Genomic DNA, 18473 nt, shown 5'->3' on the forward strand with positions numbered 1-18473 from the left:
CATGTATTCCTTGAACTGACTTACAACATACAGAAGATTGGATCCTCAACTTTTTATAATTATATTTCAAGAATAAAGCATTGACAATAGAAGGTCTATTGAACTGCTATTTCTGATTTACTCTTAAGAGTTGTTTCTTTCAAATAATTAATATTCAAACTCTGATATTCCTTAAAACTGAAATATAACATTATAAAAATCAAAAATATGAAACTGATTTGATATTTTGCATATTTCATGTGAAAAAAGTAAACATTTAATCTTACCTACTAATATGTGAATCTGTATCTCTAAAAACACCTAATTCTAAATTTAAAACTGCATATACAGGTTTTCCTCGTTCCCCCTATACAAAATTTTCCAAAAAATAATTTAAAATTATATATATATTATATATATGACTTAAAATATAATTTTAAGTCATATATAATAATATAAAATGACTTAAAATATTCTAATTTATTTTTTAGTTAACTAATACACTAGATAAAGATTGTCCCTGCATATTGTACTAATTACTAAAAACAATTTTAATGGAAAGAGAAATTTTTTAATGAAATTAACCATAACATAAAAATGCAAATAAGAAAAATTTTTGTCTAGCTGTTTGGTTTTTATCAGTTTTAAACTGAATATAAGAATGTTTCATTACAATATAACTAACATATATACTTTAAAGCGTAATTTTTTATTCAAGTTTTATTTCCTTTTACCTTAATTTCCATTACATCAATAGCTCTCTTGTTTTCTTTTATAATAGCCATAGCAGATTTTGCTAGTAATCTGAAAACAAAGGTTATAAATTTATTTATTAAATGCAAAATAGAATACATAACAACCCTCAATAAATATTTAACAAATAAAAAATACAGAAATATTTTTAAAATGCTATTCAGCTTTAAAACTTTATCTTACTCTATTTCATTTGAATTCGGAATTAGATTTTTAATTAGGGAATTTGTTTTTCCTATTGGCAAAATTCCTATTGAAAATCTTTGACGAGCAATTTCCTAAAATAAAATATACAAAACTTTTTAGAATATTTTAGATTTAAAAATTTTTTAAAAGAAATTATTCTACATATTTAAAACTTATTAAATGTTTATATATTGCATTGTTTTTGTATAGTATTATAGTCAAGTTTTCCCAAAAATGATTAAAAATATCTAGCAATGAGTTGCTTAACTTTTCAGGCAACATTTAAAATTTTAAATGATGCAATATTACTAATGTCAATTTATAGTTTCAATTATTATAATATTACAACAAAACTTTCTCAAATTTTATTAAGAAATTATTAAATTAAGAAGTTTATACTAATAATCTTTTTTGTAAAATAATCATAAATCTGAAACGGTTTGTTATTTTTCTATTTAACATAAAACTGTTAAATACAGTAATACCTCGACTTACGCAAACTCAGAGTTATGCGATTTTTAAATTTCATCGATTCGTCTTTTGTTTAAGCACCATGCAATTCTTGATTACTCACTCCCCCCACACTATTGTTCAGCTTACATGTTCAGACATGTCACATGGAATCGACGCATAGCTACAATTTATTTTGTGTTATTTATTTCTGTGTTTGTTATATCTACGGAGACTTGAGAGACTCTACTATGTCATCCAAACAAATTAGAACTTCTTCTTCTTCATCAAACAAAAAAAGAAAAACTTTATCCTTGGAATGTAAAGATAACATTATTAAAGACTTCGATACAAAAATGAAAATTTGTGAATTGGCAAAGAAGTTTGACCTACCAGAATCAACGGTCAGAACAATTATAAAAGGTAAAGAAAAAATTCTTGAAGCTGTGAAAACTTGACAAAAGGCCTGAGTTCAATTGAAAAGTGGTTACAAATTTTAAAAAATATAGACTCCAACAAAGAGTGCATTATTAGCATGCTACGAGGAAATTTTGTGGGAGAAAAAAACAATTTTTCAGTCATCAGACAAATTTGTTAGATTTTACAAAGCCTTCTACATCAAAATAACTTCGGTTTACAATTTTAATAATATAATTTGTTATACATATGTATTATCTAAGATTTTATTAAACATTTTTTTCTAAATTATTGTTTTCTTTAGTCTCCGGCCCCAATTAAAAATAATTTGTATGTATTTATATGTGAAATTAAACCCCGACGTTACGCGATTATCGCTCGGTCCCACCTATCACGCAAGTTTGGGGTATTAATGTATACCATATTATCTAACAAAATGATTTCTTCAAAATAAAAATTTTGAAAAATTACACAAGTGTACATCTTACGAAGATAAATGTACAATCAAAAATGTTTGAATGATTTTTTAGCTTTAGTTTTGAAAAAAAGCATTTTAAGTAGAAAATAATCAGACATAAATTTTATACTTGGAATAAAGATTTATCATACACACAGTTCATAAAAATTAAACCACATAATTACAAACTACATTTCTGCAGTTCATTATATTGAAATGGACATTGTACATTGACATCAAAACTATATTTAATTATATGGAATGTTTTAAGACTACCCTGAGAAACTCAGAGAAATTATTGAGAGAAACAGTTTTTGACAAACAATCTTTGTCTTCTAATGCTTATGTAAGGAGATATGTGTCTTTCTTTAATGTGCACTGTGGACTGGTAGATAGGTAATGTGTCATGTCTGGCACACAGCAACTGATATAATAACCTCTGACTGGCAAAGAGTTGAACTTATTGGTAGCATCAAAGTCTTCCCATTAAAGTCATTTACACCAAGTAAACATCAGTCTGTTCATCTGCTGATTGCACAGATACTATGAGCTATTGACATGACACCTATGAGGTGTTTGAGCTTGATGACATGTACAATACATGTGATATGAGAAGGATAGGAGGTAACAAGCAAGCAATTCTCCATATCTACCAGCAGAAATTTTCTAACAAAAGGTCTTCCACACATCCTTTCGCTGACTTTATCAATGCCTTAGAGAGACTGGATTTCTTCTTCTGCAGAACATTGGTAAGAACAGGAAAAATGTGAGGACACCAAACTTTGAGAGAAAGTATTTGAGAGTGTCACCAATAATCTTCAATTAGCATGCATGCTATGGCACAAGTCATGCTTCAGTGTGGCAAGTGTCACAGGAGCACAAAATGCATCCATATTATCTCCACAAAATGCAGGGGTGGAGCCAAACAACTTCCCATCATGTATGCAGTTTTTTGCAGTGGTTTGCAATGAAGTAATGTTGATCCTGCATTTTCCACCCATGTCTTGTTTACAATTAAAGTTTGCTTCACACATTATGGGTATTTCAACAGCAAGAACAATCACATCTGGAATAACAAAAATCCACATGCAATGTAGATTTTTGTCATTCCAGATGATTTCAGATGTGATTGTTCTTGCTGCTGCATGCAATGTACGTGTAATTCTCACTAACAACAATTTTCTGTAAACATCTGGATTGATATTGTTGATAATAATCTGCTGGGACCAGTCATATTGCTGTCATATTTAGACAGAGCAGCTTACCTTTGACTTTCTGCAGAACATACTTTCACAGCTCATGGATAATGTTTCCCCAGCCATGTGGCGAGATATATAGTTCCAGTATGATGTTCCACCATATTTCAGCACTGCTGTGCAAGAACATATGAACCATTGGGGAGCAATGGATAGGAAGAGAAGAACCTGTTGCAACTGCCTGACTTAACATCTCTATATAACACTCTTGACATGTCCTATATGGACATGTCAAGAGTGTTGTGTATGATATCCCAACTGACACCAGGAAGAAGCTGATTCTGCATATACATGTATAAACATTAACCTTAATTTAACACCAGCATCCTTTAATTCAACTTTGATAAATGTTTTCGATCTAATGATAGACCTGAAGCAGATCTATCATTAGTTCAGAAACATTTATCAAAGTTGAATTAAAGTATGCTGGTGTTAAATTAAGGTTAATGTTTGTACATGTATATGAATAATTTATCCAGCTTTTGTGAATAATTGAAGTTAACTGTGCAAATAAATAATGCTTTTCACCAAATCTAACACAATCAAGCCATGTTTTACAGAGTTCAACAATCAGTGTTGTATAGGTGTAATGAATATAATCAAGCTTAAGACAGATATTTCAAACATCTGGAATAAAGTAACTTGTACACAAACCAGACATAAATCATATTGCTCCAAAATCTATCTACCAACACACTTCAAAGAAAGATATGTATCTCCTTGTAAAGTATCAGAGGATGCATTGCTTGTCAAAAACTTTCTCTTGGTGGGACCTACCATCTATACATTTATTGGTGGAATCTTGAAATGTCCTGTGTATAAATATGTATGTGTATGTATGTATATGTATATATATGTATATATATATATATATATATATAATTAATTAATTAATCAGCTATTTAAATTAAATAATGAAATAAACATTTCAATATTTTTTAATTTCAAATTAATTAGACTTACTGCATCACTTCTTCTTAGAAGACCAGTCACAGCCTGTAATATTTAAGATAAATAAATTAATACTTTAACATTTTTCATCTGAAAAGAATTATTCTAAATATTCTAAGTATACATTATACATAGATATTCTTAAAATGGTTTAATTATAATATTTACAAATACAGTAAAACCTCTCCACAACAGAGCCCGAATAAAATGGAAACTTGTCTAAATAGAAAAAATTCTTCAGAATGGAGCAATTTTCTGTTAAATAGTCATTCAATTCTTAAATGTTTATGATTGTTAAAAATATTTAATTTTGCCCCTGGTTAATTCCAACAATGACTAATATTAAGGGATTAACAAAGACTTTGTGTTCACATGTCTCCTTGTCATGTGACTTTGTTTCTCTGACAAGGCTTGAAATCATTCTCAGAATGCAATTCATAATATGCCATGTGACTGTTATATGTGGAAACAATTTTACATATTTGTTTATAAAAAGATCATAATTTTTCCACTTTATCCAAGTTATGTTATGTTCTTCATACCAAAAACCTCTTCTGTTTCAGCATTAGATGGGTGTATTAAATTCTACTATTCAGAATGGAGCAATTTTCTGAGTTAGTTTCCAAGAATAAAGTTCTTGAAAATAGGCAATGAATTCATAAAAACAATGAGAATAAGGTAAGACAGTGCTGTCAACTTGCCTTGTACAGAGTATTTTAAGACATATAAGATGCAACTTTTGACTAAAGAAAAGGATTAAAAAAATGTCCCTGCATCTTACATGTGATCCAAAGGCTAATGAATTTCTGAAAACAGCTTACAGTAAGCTACAAATAACCTCTACCTAGCCTAACTCTTGAATAAAAATGTTATTGTTTAATAAAACATATTATTATTATTATGTTGGGTTTAGTGAGTTATACTCGGTTGACACCGGTGGCTGTGTACTATGCCAAACCAGAGTCAAGGCATAGCAACCAAAACAAGACAAAAATTAGATAAGTGTGTCAGTGTCTGTATTCAGAAATTTCTTAACAATATGACATGTATTCAATATAGTGGCCATCTGCATGTGTTGCGTTTTTATTCAATTGTAATATTCCCAGGCTTTTGAGTAGCATATGAAGTATATCTGTAGAGGAGAGAATGACAGATACAATAAGCACCCTATCCATCCTCCACAAATGCCTTATTTTCTGGGCAAGTTCTGTGTACTTGCTGATTTTTTCAGTGCATGTGTTTTGTATAGTGTGTGTATGTTTGGAACAGATATATCTATAATGTATGTGATTTTATTGTGTTTGTCAATGAGTGTGATGTCTGGTCTGTTGTGGTAAATTGTTTTATCTGTGATTATGGCTCTGTCGTAGTACATTTTGTGTGTGTTGTTTTCCAATACTGTCTGTGGAATATACTTGTAGTATGGTTCGTGGATGTCTAATAATTTGTGTTTCTTTGCAAGCTCTTGGTATATTATATTTGCTATGTGATTATGTCTATGTAAATAATTTGTCTGTGCCAAGAGCTTGCAACCAGAAGTGATGTGTTGTATAGTTTCTGGCACGATGTGACATTTTCTACATGTGTCATTTGTGAGTGTTGCATCTTTGAGTAAGTGTTTTCTGTAGTTTTTAGTATTTATGACCTGATCCTGTATGGCAATCATGAATCCTTCTGTCTCCCCAAAAAGGCATCCCTGAGCTAACCAGCTGTTTGATGCAGTTTTGTCAACAAAATCCTGGGACAAATCACAGGGATGCCTGCCATAAAGTGAATGATTGCTTAATGGTGTCAATGCTTTTTATATGTTGTGTCATGTCTGTACAACATGAGTGTAAGTTTAATGGTGTGTTATTTGAGTCTGCTAGAGTTACTGCTTTATGTAACTGTGATGTTTCTTGTTTTTCATAAAAAAACTCTTGCAGTGTCTATATTTGTTTGAAATGAAGGTTTACTATGTCAATCATTTGTTACAAATCTGAACGTTAAGTTCAGATTTGTAACAAATTGACATAGTAGATTTGTAATAAATATATTCATTAGATTTTTATGTTAATTTTATTTTAATTTTATTGTTAATTTTTAATGTTAATGTTAACACACACATGTAATTTTTATACTTGTTCTAATATTTAATCGTTCCAGTGATTTTAAAAATTTTAAATTGCTCTTTTAGCATTCTAATTCTATCAAGCATTTTGACCTGAAGCAGATCCTATTAGGATTGGAAGCACTTGCCATAGCATATTCATATTAAAGTATATTTGCTGGTATATTTTTGAAGATTTTGTTGGTGTTATTTACTAATATATAACCAGCTGTGGGAAGATTTGGAGTTTGATATATCATAGTATTTGATTTATATAACTACAAAGGTTATCTTACATAAAGGTTTGTCATACCAAGTGACCACTCTAACAGTTTAAAAATTTTTTATTCCTCTACTGCATACAATTTAAAGAATTTTTAAAATGTGTTAGATTGGTCTCTTAGTGTGATAAATCTTTATGTAAGATAATCTTTGTACTTATATAAATCAAATACTATAATATAATATAATATAATGGAAGGATTAGAAGTACAAAATAATCTAATAATCTTTATGTACTTATTTTTTGCCCATGCAATTTTTGCCATGCTGGGCTTACCTGCTAGTATACATATATTTTTTTAAAATTACTATTAGAAATGATTCATGTATAGTGTTATAATCATCCAACAAGAATTCCTGTCTTATCACAGATATATCTAAGTGCATTGTACATTACAGTTCTCAAGGCAATACAAAGTGCTTTGGCTAGTAACTTTATAAGTTTGCCTTAAAATTAAGCACTAAGCACTTTATTTAAAATAGTACATTATGTGAATTAGTTTCAAGAACTGAAACTTTTAAATATAAAATAATAATATTAATAAACTAATCACGTTTTTTAAAAGGAAGTTTTTGGCATAAAATGCTAAACTGATTTATATTTCTACTGTTTTGTAAAAACTTTATATTATCTTTATTTTATCAATACATACAATTTCTAAACATTAGAAATATTAAAATATTACCATTATAGTAATTATACCACTTCTAAAGATTACAATATTTTTATTTAGAAAAACTATTATCATCATTGTAAAGTATTAGCCTTTCAGCAGTGGGAAAACAAAGGAAGTGCTGACTTTGTCAATTGGACCCACCTGTGGTCAGACGATAGGCCGCTTGCCATATAAAAAACTACTAAACATAAACAAGTGGTGGACGTTAATGTAAGCTCCACTCTCGTCGGATAACAGCAGACCTAAGTGTAAGCTATTCACGAAAGAACGGTTTGTGATTGGTCGGAAGTTTTCTGTCCAAAAAACCCTTAAATAGCAGAGCGAATGGGAGAGGAAAGAGAGAAGGGCAAGAGACTGGTACACAGTAGTCTCAGGCACTTAGAAAACCCGCTGAGCATAGAGAGAGTGTTCTCCTCTGGTAAACATCTCAGGGACGGATTAGAGCAGAGACTGGACTGACTGTGCAGTTGAGCAAACTCCACAAGCTGACTGATGCCTCTCCAGAGTTTAATAGTTCCTGGAAGCTAATCCAATATGTAAGACACCACACTTTGTTGTCTTATATATATATATTATGTTGTCGAACTTGTACATTCTACGTATTTTGTTTTGTAAAAAAACTAAATATTCTCTGAATTGATTGTGGAGGTGTACTTTCTATTGAACCTGAATCAACTATCGGATCATGATACACACGGAACCCAACTCAACAAGACAGAGTTTGGGAAACAAATCACTAGATCTTCACAAGATCTTCACTAACATCAAATTTTTTTGCCTTAAAAAATCATTGTATTTATATAGAGCAACAAAGTTAAGGAAAATCTATTATTAATATTAATATTATGATCATTATAAGTGATTTAATTAATGGTTATGTGGAGAATATGACCAGACTTTTGAAATGAAATTATATTACCTCATGCAATGTACCATTTCCACCTGCAACTATAACTGAATCGGTATTATCCATAACTTCCATTAAATCTTTTGCTTGACCTTCTTTTTCAGTCTATATTAAATTTAAAAAATTATTTAGAGATAATAAAACACCTTTTAAACTAAATCATTAATGATCAAAGTAACTTAATATTTAATATTACTATAGTCTGTCTACTGAAAGAATCAACTTGGGTATCAACAACCAATGAGCATCAGCCATTGATTGCTTAATTGTTCTGGTTCTTCCTTATTTGTTAAACATGTCACCACCATTATAAACAGTGTTATCAAAGCTACATGTTCTGGTATTGGAATATGAGGAAGTTTGCTATAGTAGTTTGTTAAATGTACGATTCTTTACAGTTAATACGCTATAAAAAATTAATACAATTAATGGAAAAGTCAATCTGCCATCTAGTGAGAGAAAATAAAATAAAATTCTCACACTGTCAGACATATTAAGCAAAGTGCTGACATCATTAAGGAATGTGCTGATTGATTTAACTGAAGCGGAATAACACTTGACATTGCTCTCAAGTTGATTCTTTCTATAGATAGACTATATTAAATTATAATTAACTAAAATAATCGATTGTAACCAGTTATTCAATCAAGTTTATGAATCTGGAAAACATCCATAAAACGACTTAAATTATAATTTTATAGTAGAATCTTACCTGAAAAACACTAATTTTAATTCCAGCTAAATGCAATAACGGTGCTGCATACTTCTCATATATTGCCTTTCCTTTCCTAAAAAAATTTTTAGTGTATATTTTAGACTTTTACTTAATAGTTAGCATGCATATGCCTCTTCATTTCACAAATTCCTTAACTTAAGATGCTTATCAAAGTAATGAAAAATAATTATACATAAATAAGCTTCACAAAAACCTTTCACTCTTTCTCTAGCAGTTTCTTAAGTCCATTAGATAGGAGAACAAATGTTTTTGTGAAACTTATTTAAAGAAACTCTAGCTTTCTGTGCATGGATTAATTATACATATAATATACAGTGGTGCCTCATATAACGTACTTAATCCGTTCCAGGTGCATGTCCGTTAAGTGAAACATCCGTTATACGAAACGCATTTTCCCATAGAAATACATGTTAAAACATCTAATTCATTCTGCAGCATAAAATAACCGTACTGTATCATAAAAAAATGAACATGGGGTGCGTTCTTTTATTTCTCTGCAGTAACTCTGTGCGAGCGACATCCGTTTAAAAATTCCTGCAGAACGCGTTCCTAAATTCCGGTGGGAGTGCGCGCCTTCAAACAGCAAAAACGGCCACTTGTAGCAGTAGTTTACGGTGGAAAGCAACATGGCGTCCTCCATGGCTCAGATAGTTTCGTTTCCGGTCCATTATGTGGTTTTATGAATGAGAATTTAGAAATTGTGAAAGCGCGAGTTAGCGCACGCGGTGACGTAAGTGTCTTTACAAATTTTTTTCGAGGCTATTTTGAATGCTCTTACAACAAATAATCCATTTTATGGTTAAATTTTACAATTGGGACCCTTCTTTTGCCTTTTAAAGCTCATATTTTAGAATTATACATTCCTCCATCATGATATTATTGATAGTGCGGGCACCGCCATCTTTCTTTCTTTCACAGTCGTTCCTAAATGCCTACAAACAGCAGCGCACTCCCGTAGTAGCGGAGACGCAGAGCAACCGCTATTAAACAATGCACCCATGAAGCAGTCACCAATTATACTGGAAAGTCTGTTGTTCGCAGCCAGTCCGTTGCTCGAGTCACGTAACGGCCAAACAGAAAGTCCGTTGTTCGCAGCGTCCGTTATACGAGGCACCACTGTAAATAATAATTATAAATATCTATATACATGTTGAGCATTTTTGTCAACTTTCACAGGATAAATATTAAAATAATTTAAATACAGGATCCAGCAGAATAACCTCCTGGTTTTGAAAGGTGAATGAAAAAGGCATCATCTATACTACTTAAACTTTCATTGTACTGTACAATCAAAAAGAACAATTTTACCATTTTGTTTCATCACTTCGTTTTAAAAATTATAATTTAAATTAATACTAGGTAAGTGATGTGGAACTTTAGGATGAGATTTCAGAAGTGACAGAAAGCATTTGGATGATATGATCAAAATGCTTGCTTCACATCTTACATGCTTCTGAAGTCTCATCCTAAAGTTCCACATCACTTACCTAGTCATTTCCTGTATTATTGCTGCAATTGCATGTCAGATAGTATCTTTGAGTTGGTCAGTTATCTACAGCTTATGTTCTAAGACTTTAGCCTTTAGGTGTATCTATAGAAAGAAATTACAAAAAGCAAGATCTAGTGAGCATGCCCACTACAGAATATCACCGTGTAGTTAAATAAGGTATCCTTGAAGGATTCTTTCAAGACTTTCATAGATTCTCTCTGTGTGAATAGCAACACTATCCTGTTAGAACTAAAAAGCCATATTTCCAAGCTCCTGAAGCTGAGACTCCAGGAGCTTGGAAATATGGCTTTTTAGTTCACCAACATTTTTAATAACATCTTTACATAGCAATTACAGGTTACTATCATTGTCCATTCTCCTCAATAATATATGAGCCTATTACTCTAAAATCTGCAACAATGCTCCAAGTAGTAATACATTTTCTGTGGAAAGATTGCTCATGAAACAGTTAAGGATTGTTTCCCACTCAATACTGAAAATTTTGCTTGTTAATATAGCTTGACAAATTTAACACAATAGATGTCAATTTATAGGAATATTTTCAAGAATGGCTATGCAAGAAACTTGCTGGTTGGCTCTTGCATGTTCAATAGGTTCCTGTGCAACTATCTTTTTGTATGGATAGAGATTGATGTGAGGATCTGAGGGCTATTCTCTTGTAAAATTTTAATGAAAAATGCATTAATTCAGAAACTCATCCATTCCCACAGTAATCAGAAAACAAACGAGCAGGTGTTCGTTTTAACAGTAAACAATCGACTAAGATACGTGTTAAAGAGGGGTTTTTCACAACAAGTCCCTTCCCCTTCACATTGACTGGAAAATGGTTCAGACATATATTAAACAATCAATTGTTAATTGTGAGAAGGTTATTAGTTAACAACGTCCACAAGGAGAATCTAAAACCAAATGGAAGAAGTTAATTTTGTTTAAACTTTCTTGTCTGGTTATGACACATTTGCAGATGTCACCACTGCCAATAGGTTGTCACAAGACCAAATTTCCATGCTAAATGAGTATATAACGATCATACATCCAACCTTCCAGGCAGACATACCCAGGAAACAACCATAGGGAGTTGCCCCACATTTAGTCCCCAAAGGATCATCCTTATAAATTTTATGCTATGGGCATACATTATCCTGAGTCTCAACGAACATTCTGTCACCAAATACAACAGAGGTATGATATTTAACTACTTGTTGTAAACTCTCTCTTGGCGACCTAGATTTAGGATAGAGTCAGTAGATATCAAGAGATATCAAGTGATGCTTCACAGTCACTAGCACATCTTCTATGGCTTATAGAATCAGAATTGAGTTCATTCTCAAAATTTAATGGTCCTGTTTTGATAAAACTTTACCATTTTCTATTAAATGAGACAAAGAATCCAAGAAAGTAATGAGGGCCCATTTAAATATAAAAAAATAGGAGGCAATGATTTTGATATACAAAGGATTAAAGTGACAATGTCCATGCTCTGTGATGTGACTGTACCTGGCCAGTGCAAGGATCATGTCTTCCATGGCTGGCAGGTACAAAGATCATGTCTTTTGTGGCAGCAAGTGCAAAGTTCACCTGTCTGTTTTCATTAGGTACAAGGATCTTCATTTCAGTGCCTAACAAGTGCAGGGATTGCTTCTTTCCGGTTCTGCCTCAATTCTATCACAATACTACAAAGTCACACATTGTCCTAGTTAAAGTTATGTATTGACTCACAATTACTGTTGCAATCACAAAAAATGTCAGTTGAAAACAGAAATACTCAATCAACTGCCACAACTTTTAAAGAATATGAAATCCAGTTGTATAAAACAGTAAATATTCTTAAATATGTAAGAACTAAATCAGACATAATAAAAATACATCTGATAGAATGTAAAAGATTTATTGATCAGAAATAAATAATTTTCAATTTTGATACAGAAAAATTAAAACAAAAAAGAATTTTATATCGTTGAACATATACATAATTTAATATTTTGATAAAGTCAAATTGTAATTTGTAAATAAATTTTTTCAAATAAATCTTATTGATATTGAAAAGTAGTCATCTTAAAAATAAAATTTATACATAAATTATAGATAAAATTATTATTGTTAAAACTATATTAAATTTGAACTAAAGGAAAATGTATAAATCAAATCTTCAATAAATTTACCCATTTTTAGCTACTGGATTAAGAATAACTGTAATATGTCTTGGTTTTCCATTAACTGGAAGTGGCATATCACCATAATTCTGAAAAAATAAAAAATAATGTAAGAATCATATATTAGAAACATTGATTAAATCTTAAAGTTGTAATTTAAAATAAAATTTTCATAAACTATTTACTAAAAACATAAAATTCTGATTTTCTCTCATTTGATTTGCTTTAATGTTTTGAATTTAAAAAAAAATTGCTTTCTCAATGATACATATAAAAACTTTGAATAATCATCCAATTAAGTAAATAATGATTCAAAACCAAACAAAAATAAAAAAACTCAAGAACAAATTTGAGTTCTTTCTAAATAGAATTGTAAAAAATCATACTCCTAGAACCTATATCCGGTGTGACAAAAAAAACAAAAGAAAAAGTTCACCACAAACGTTTTCGAACTGCTGTGAGTTCTTCCTCGGGTGTAAAATGGAGTTTCTGATGGGACAAAGTGATAGGTTAACGAAATATGAGAAAAAATAAAATGTTCGAAAACGTTTGCGGTGAACTTTTTCTTTTGTTTTTTTTTTCGTCATACCAGATATAGAATTTATTTAAAGAATAAGAAATAAAAGATTTTTTACTATTCTGTTCTGAATTTTTATTTCAATAGTACTTATTTTCAGTACTGTTAGAATAAACATTCTTAAACTCTTAATAAAATTAAGTTTCAAAAACTTTTTAAAAATTAATTAGATAATTATTTGGCTACTAGCAAATAATTTAAGTGACTTATTAATTAACAATCTATCAATTCTATGTAATGATAGAATAATGAAGTATAAAATAAACGGACATAACTTCTCTAGCAGTGGGAAAAGTTTGTATATCACTAATATTTTTGACCTAGTTAACAAGTCATCTTCAGTCATGCCAGAAAATAATCTAATAATGAAGTCAAGATATACAGGGTGTATCAGTACAGCAGTTACACACTTCCAGGAGAGATAGAGTACACCTAGACGATGGAAAATCACATAGCAATGCATGGTCGGAGACACTTTCCTGGCGCGGTAGTGACGAATGACAATATAAAACACAAGAAAGGAAGGACACGAACAGAGTAAGAAAACATGTTTATTATTCTCAGTACAGCAAAAATGCTGGCACGTCTTTGGCTAATGTACGCGATAGATGTTGCTGTACTAAGAATAATAAACATGTTTTTTTCACTCTTTTTGTGTCCTTCCTTTCTTATGTTTTATGTTGTCACTACCATGCCAGGAAAACATTTTTGACCATGCATTGCTATGTGATTTCCCATCATCTAGGTGTACTCTCTCTCTCCTGAAAGTTTGTAACCGCTGTATTGATACACCCTGTATAAACTTTTGCCCACTGCTAATGGTGGGGTGTCTGTTTTATCTCATATACTGTAGGGTTTAATTCTGTTATATTGTAGTATAAAGAATGAACTAAGGAAATCAAATAAAAAAATGACCTTACATTAATATGACTGAAAATTTTGAACAATGAATTTTCAAAGTGTTTTTTATTGAACAATGTTCTATAACCATAATAAGAAAACTTTTAGCATTATTCAAAATCAAAAATGATGATGAACCTTCAACAGAAAGAAGCCTCATTGACTAAGATGTTGGCTAAATAATTCTTCTGAGTTGGTTATTGTGTGATTGTAGTCATCAATGAAGGAGTTGATGAAGTAGTTAAATATTCTCCCAATTTTTATAGAGAAAAAAGTAAATTTGTCCACTGCTAGACGTAGTTAGTTGCCTGGTTTATGAATTTTGACAAAAGCAAAGATGCATGGTTTAGATGGTGCCTTTTGCATATGTAATTTAGATGCAATTGGGGTGTTGGTAAACTGGATGACTTTGGGACTTTCTATTTAAATGAACTGTACTTCTGAGTCAGACACCATCAAAACATCTTAGAGCTTACTGGACATTATTTTTATCAAAATTCTGATACTGCTTTAGAAGGAAATTAAATTTCTATTTTTATACTTATTTAAATTTATATGATCATTGTAGATTTGACCATCAGTTGTGCAATACTAATTAAATGCTACTTTACATTCTACTCTTCAACAGAAAGTAGCTGGTCCCTTATGGTTCTTAGATCCAGCATGCTGAATTTTTCTTGTGACAATTGGAGGATATTCATTATATTTGCATATTATATGTGCAGTTAAATAGTTATGCCAGTTGTTCTGGCTACAAGCTGGGATTTTGAGTCAAAAATTTTTTATACAAAATTTTGACTTCTCATACATATAAGATCATCATAATTACTTGATAGTTAAGATTTTTTCATGCTCATGGTTCCAAATCTTGTTCCATAGTTGCAAAATATCTGCTCAACAAACTGTTAAACAAAATTATTAAAAGGTAGAAATAAATTTAAAAAATTTTAAATTTTTATGTAAATAAGATTTAGACCATAAATTAAGTTAATGCCAGTAGACAGTTAACTGTTTACTGGCATTAACTTTATATGGTAGCAAATTGCAGGTACATTTATAATTTTTAATTAAAAGATGAAAATTTTCAGGTTTAGTTGATCTATTAAAAAATAGATCTGTTTTATTAAAATGTACTGTTAGACTTTGTTCAGCAACTCCTCAACTATAAATGCTTGCAAGAGGAGTGCAAGATTTGGCCTGTGTTTAAAAAGAAAAAAACCCTGTTTTTTGATGCAGTCTGTGAAGTTTGCAACTACTTTATGATGTGGGTAAGATAAATTAATAAAGTTTTGTTTACTGAAAATGTGCTGGTATGTATATTTTTCATCTTATTAAACACTGTGAAAGAACAAATACACGCCATCAATGCCGTAAGATATTGGACTACATAAAGGCTTTAATATTATTTAATATTAATTAAAGCTTTAATTAAAGGACAAATTATCTTCAATAGATCAAAATTAAAGCTAATGGTAAAACCATAACATATACAAATTGAAAAACAACTACTATTTCTCTAACACTTTTGGACAACAAAGCCGATTTTCGGGAAAAAGTCTGAAAGAACTCTTTCAAAAGCACAATTTTTTATTTTTCTGTACTATTATTTTATTTTTTATTTAATTGGACTATTGGATGTTTGGACAATACCATCTTTATAAAAACTTAAAATGTGACAACATATTAGAGCAGTGCTTCCCAACCGGTGTTCCGCGGAACACTGGTGTTCCGTAAGTATCTCCCAAGTGTTCTGCAGAATTAGTTGCAAATCGGAAAGTGTACATTCGTATTCGAGCCGCCGAATATCAAAAAATTAAAATCATAAAATTTTCATAAACTTAAATATATATGTACGACTCGTACTTATGGAGTGTACTACTGTTTCAAATAAGATAAAGGCAATGATAAAAACTGAATGAAATATGTAAAAAACATCAGGCGCAAGTTTCCCATTAAAGTTATTTAGGTATATTTTTTCCTGTCTTAGAATTGGCATTAATAATATGAGTAGAGATTTTGAATTATAACTGCTCAATTCTAATAAAATAACTGATGACAAGCTTATGTATTTCATATTAACTTAAGTAAGTGTTCCGCTAAAGAAAATTGCTCACAAAAGTGTTCCGCATCCTAGAAGAGGTTGGGAACCACTGTATTAGAGAATAGGAAGTTAATCAGTTTCTCAATAGGATGAATAGATAGATAGATAGTTGTCAAAAATGCCAAGTTTTAATTTTATTTTGTCTTGATGTTGTAAACAAACAGCTTCTAATGACTTTATAGAGAAGTTCTGACAGAGTTTTCTCCTGATGATGGGCTTTGTGTGTTAGAAAAGCAGTGGCTATTTTCTAACTTATATTCCAATAAAGCAAAATTTTATGTTTTATCAAGAAAGAATTGAAGTTTATTTATTGTATGCTAAAATAAAATTTATTTTTACATTCATAATTTATATAATTCAAATACAAAAAAAAAAAAAAACATAAAAAAATATGAAAGACAGTTATGTTAATTCTGATTATAAAAAGTTCCTTGTAATTTCAAAAATATATTTGCTAAAATTAGGCTGACGATACATATGATTTTGAATGGAGTGCTTTTACTTTCATGGCTCTATTATATATAACTGTGGGAAAGTATGGCAATCAGTTAAAAAATGACCCTCCTAGATCTTTTACATTTCTAGACTTGGGACCTTGAAACACTGAGAAATGCAAAAAACTTCAGGGGTTTTTCTGTATGTATGATTGTTAGTGAGCGTGTGGGGCACGAATTTGTTTACCCTCTTTGAAACTTAATAACTCATGTAGATTTGTTGAAAGTTTCTGAAATTCTGCAGGGAGGTGTGTGTATTAGGGGATTGATGCTATTAAGTTTTGATGGTTGAACGTGGTTGAATGGTTGGGGAGATAAAGGGGTTATAAATCCTATCTTGTTAGAGTAGAGTCACACTTAATGATTTTACTTGTTATTAACACTTACAATTTTTTATAAAACATATCTTTACCCCCAAAATTAAGCTTTTTGCCATTTTATAATAATTAAAAATATAAAAAGTTTTTAACAGATGGCACCATCAAAATTTTAAATGTTGCAGAGAAAGTTAAGCAACTCATTACTGGATTTTTTTGCTTTGTCTGATCATCCTGTCATTTTAGTAAAATTTTCACTTTTGTCCTGTTTTTTAAAAATCAAAAAACTTAGCTTTCTAGTTTGTTTAATAAACACAGTTGTACTGGTATATTTATTCTGAACTGTTGATTTGTTAAAAATGTTTATTCTGCATTGATAAGGGTCATAAATTTGGATAGATACAATGAAAAAGAAATGACAAAATATAGCTTACAGAATAGTTTCATTGAACATATTGCTCAAACAGAAATATGAAATTCAACAATTTGGTAAATGGGCACTAATAAAGACAATAACCAAAATACTTGGAGACAAGGAATAAAAAAAAAATCAACACATCTGACAGATGAGACAAAGTATTTAATAAAATGCATGAAAGAAATCTTGAATTTCAAGATTTTAATAATTTTATAAAATTAGTCATTTGTTTTTCAGGAACTATAGCTTTTATAGAAAGAACATTTTCAATCATAAACTTTCTGTGATCAAAACAGAAGTCAAAATTAAATATTGAAGACACGAAAGCAATTCTAATTATAAAGCAAAACTGTCTTAATGTGATAAGTTTTATGATAAAATTGTAAGTGACAAACAAATTAATGTAAACAAAACAAGTTTATCTGAAAAATATGCTTGGTTTGACTCTAAGAAACCTTTTACATCAACCTATTAAATTTGACATCATATGGTTAAGAAAATATTATTTTTGTTAAAATTTTCAAAAATAAAACTTTTAGAGAAATTTATATATATATATATATTTTTTTACACCACCAAATCTATATCAGTAATAATGTACTAACAAATTGTTAATAATGCCCAGATTTCTCGACAAAATTTTAATAAGCCACGACCCGTATTTATCGGCCGCGGCTTCCCGTCCCATTTTTGGCATCAAGAAATTACAGCCGGCCTAGCTAAAATAGAATGATTTCATTAAAAATCTGAAAACTTGTTTAGTAAGTATTAATAATTTTCATTATTCTGTATATATTGTAATTTGCCGTAGACAAGTACTTTACTAAAAATTATTATAAATATTCTTCAGATAATTCCACCTT

At 30.3% G+C, this 18473-nt stretch overlaps 1 protein-coding gene across 1 annotated transcript in view; it reads right to left on the reverse strand.

The window, feature by feature from the left end:
- The window catches only part of Mulk (acylglycerol kinase-like protein Mulk), a 30260-nt gene that overhangs the window by 11293 nt on the left and 494 nt on the right, over positions 1-18473 (reverse strand). The window contains exons 3-9 of the mRNA XM_067270170.1: positions 12813-12892; positions 9117-9192; positions 8417-8509; positions 4462-4494; positions 916-1010; positions 714-783; positions 267-346 (exon numbers count right to left, since the gene is read on the reverse strand). Coding sequence (XP_067126271.1) covers positions 267-346; positions 714-783; positions 916-1010; positions 4462-4494; positions 8417-8509; positions 9117-9192; positions 12813-12892 — 527 coding nt within the window. The remainder of the gene's footprint in view (positions 1-266; positions 347-713; positions 784-915; positions 1011-4461; positions 4495-8416; positions 8510-9116; positions 9193-12812; positions 12893-18473) is intronic.

The sequence above is a fragment of the Centruroides vittatus genome, unplaced genomic scaffold (genome assembly GCF_030686945.1).
Source record: "Centruroides vittatus isolate TY-2023 unplaced genomic scaffold, ASM3068694v2 contig_364, whole genome shotgun sequence".
Classification (NCBI taxonomy): domain Eukaryota; kingdom Metazoa; phylum Arthropoda; class Arachnida; order Scorpiones; family Buthidae; genus Centruroides; species Centruroides vittatus.